General features: G+C 34.7%; 1 protein-coding gene across 1 annotated transcript; it reads right to left on the minus strand.

Annotated features, from left to right (window-relative positions):
- Positions 1-231: 231 nt before the first annotated feature.
- Positions 232-2,214, minus strand: LOC136205998 (cyclin-A3-2-like). The gene is made up of 8 exons (XM_065999862.1): positions 1,951-2,214; positions 1,543-1,775; positions 1,390-1,465; positions 1,233-1,309; positions 1,099-1,132; positions 657-812; positions 454-588; positions 232-358 (listed from the first exon to the last, which is right to left on the minus strand). Exons 1-8 carry the CDS (start codon positions 2,212-2,214, stop codon positions 302-304), a joined length of 1,032 nt encoding a protein of 343 aa, XP_065855934.1. The 3' UTR covers positions 232-301.
- Between the last annotated feature and the right edge of the window lie 225 nt (positions 2,215-2,439).

Genomic DNA, 2,439 nt, shown 5'->3' on the forward strand with positions numbered 1-2,439 from the left:
CAATAAGGTCTTTGAAAAAGAAAGTTCAATAGTTCACAAGCACTTGGTGGGCTTCAGAGGTGCAATTAAAGGTAAGACTATGAAAAACAAATGGCAGCAAATTTTTTGATGCTAGCAAAAAAGTCACTATCACTTGGCTTTCAGACGCATTCCCTTATTCAAAAACCAAATACAAGACACCAAGCTAGAGTTTGAACTTTCAAGTTCAATAAAATAAATAAACATGAGATGTGTTATTCTTGATCCCAATTATAAACTTCTAACAAAAAAAAAACATTTCCATGGAGAAAAGCTTCATTCTTTAACACCTTGAAAAAAAGCTAGCAGGGATGTCAGGAGAAGATGGCATGCCTTTGAACTGTTCCAAGAAAGCCAATTGAGGTAAATAAGATAGTGATTTTGGTGGGTCATAAATAAAATTAAAATGCTTAGTATGGTGAACTGAAATGTTACCTTATAATGTTTGTATTTGTTTCTTACAGCGTACAGTTCACCTCCTCTTCTACTCAAATACAAATCATGTATGATAAGAACACATTCCTTCAAGTCCCATGGCCTGTATCCAGTGCACTGTTCAAGGGAACTATTCTGCATAACCATAACCATAAATTAGTAAGAAGAATTACTCATTGGCTATCCGAAACAAGAATCCTTACCCAGGGATGCATCTTTGGTCTAATCATGAATCTTGCAAGAAATATAGTAGACGCAGCGACCAAAGACGGCAAGAATTTCACACAATCGAAATCTAACAAGCTTAACTCGGCAAGGTAGTATTCCAAGAACTCAAGCTGCATGAGAATGAAAACAGACTTAGAAACATTCTAATTGAATCTCCATGGTGATTAAGGTCATCTCCAACCATACTTCATAATATATTTTTAGAGTAAAAGTGCACTCTAATGGTACTCTAAAATCTTACTCTATTTTTAGAGTAAGGTTTAATGTGAATAAAAATATCATTTAATATAATAAATTGTATGCAAAATTAATATATTAATAAAAAAATATTATTTGTTAACACTAATATTGTTTTTAGAGTTATAAATGAAGTAGATGGTTGAAGAAATGATAATGTAGTAACTCCATAAGCGATACCATATCATCTTCTTGTGCAACTCTGGCGTGTTTCCTGCATCCAAACAAAGCAGAAATGAATTCAGAGAGAATAAAAATATTGTTTAAAGATTACAAGGTATGAACATATACATGAGTACAGTAGCAGTTTTCACCTAAGGAATGTCATAATTGTTGGACTGCCTAATTCAAATTTTAAAGACTTGAGTATGTCAGCCTCCATCTTCACAATCTACATAATAACCATTAATTATATCAAAGGGCAGCAACAATTTGAAAGGAGATGCATAATAAAAGGATCAAAGTAAATACCTCTTCCTTAGTGAATGTATTATCAGTTATATAGCAAAAGTCTTGCACATCTGGAGGGTTAATTTCTTCGTACTTTCTGCATATTGCAATTGGGAGTGTAAAGAATGAAATAAGTAAAAATTGCATACAACAAATTCAAAGGCAAGCTCTTACGCTACAATAAGCATTGAGGAAACACCCAACAGCTGAAGTTTCTTCCTATTAACAACATTCAATGACAAGAATCTATCAATATAGGAAATAGTCATATAGAGAGTATCCGACAGAAGCTTGTATTCCTCTGCAACTTCCACCAACCAATCTACCAAAATCCCTCTCATATAGACTGTAACATCCTTTTGAACTGTTTCAATATGATCAGGCAATGGCCTCTTCTTAGGATCCGCCTGAAAATTAAATTCATCAAATTGACATAAATCCTCTTTAATTCCTAATAGTTCTTAATACTAACCATTTCCAGAAATGCCTGAAGCAATCTCAATTCACTTGAGAAACTACATTGAAAACCTTGAGAAACTAAGTTTGAAAACCTTGAAAACATTGAAAACTTTGACAAATTACCTCCAACTTATGAAGATATTGATAAATGTCAGACTCATAAACTCGACAAATTTGAGGATCATCAGTATCATTCTTGGAAGCATTTAATTTTGAAACGTCATCCTTGTTGGGTAGAATAGGACTTTTAGCCTTTGGCTTTGCTTTGGTTATCTGCTTGAGGGGAGCAGCAGAAGGATTAACATTCGCCAGAACAAGGGCGTTTGAGAGGTTAGGCAGGTCTCCTAAAACAACCCTCTTCTTCTCCTTGGAGAGGGGTTTTTCCATCGATGAAGCAGCCCTCTTTCTAGTCGAGGGTGTTTGACGACCGCAGCTCTCCTAAAATGAGACCTTTTCCTGAGTGTTGGGGTTTGGAAATAGAGAGGGAGAGAAAGGGATTGATGGAAAACGGAAATATGTAGAGGATGAAAGAGCGAATATATAGCCATTTTTGTTTTTCAAAACCTCGTAAATTGGCGCTTCTATTCTATGGTTTCGTTTTAGTGGATTTTT

The sequence above is a fragment of the Euphorbia lathyris genome, chromosome 1, assembly GCF_963576675.1.
Source record: "Euphorbia lathyris chromosome 1, ddEupLath1.1, whole genome shotgun sequence".
NCBI classification, from domain to species: domain Eukaryota; kingdom Viridiplantae; phylum Streptophyta; class Magnoliopsida; order Malpighiales; family Euphorbiaceae; genus Euphorbia; species Euphorbia lathyris.

Coding starts and splice junctions, on each gene's coding strand:
- LOC136205998 (XM_065999862.1), bottom strand. CDS start 2,214: ATGGAAAAACCCCTCTCCAAGGAGAAGAAGAGGGTTGTTTTAGGAGAC. Junction 813..1,098: donor TTGCACAAGAAGATGATATG/GTATCGCTTATG, acceptor AATGTTTCTAAG/TCTGTTTTCATTCTCATGCA. Junction 359..453: donor ACAAATACAAACATTATAAG/GTAACATTTCAG, acceptor TTCTTGGAACAG/TTCAAAGGCATGCCATCTTC.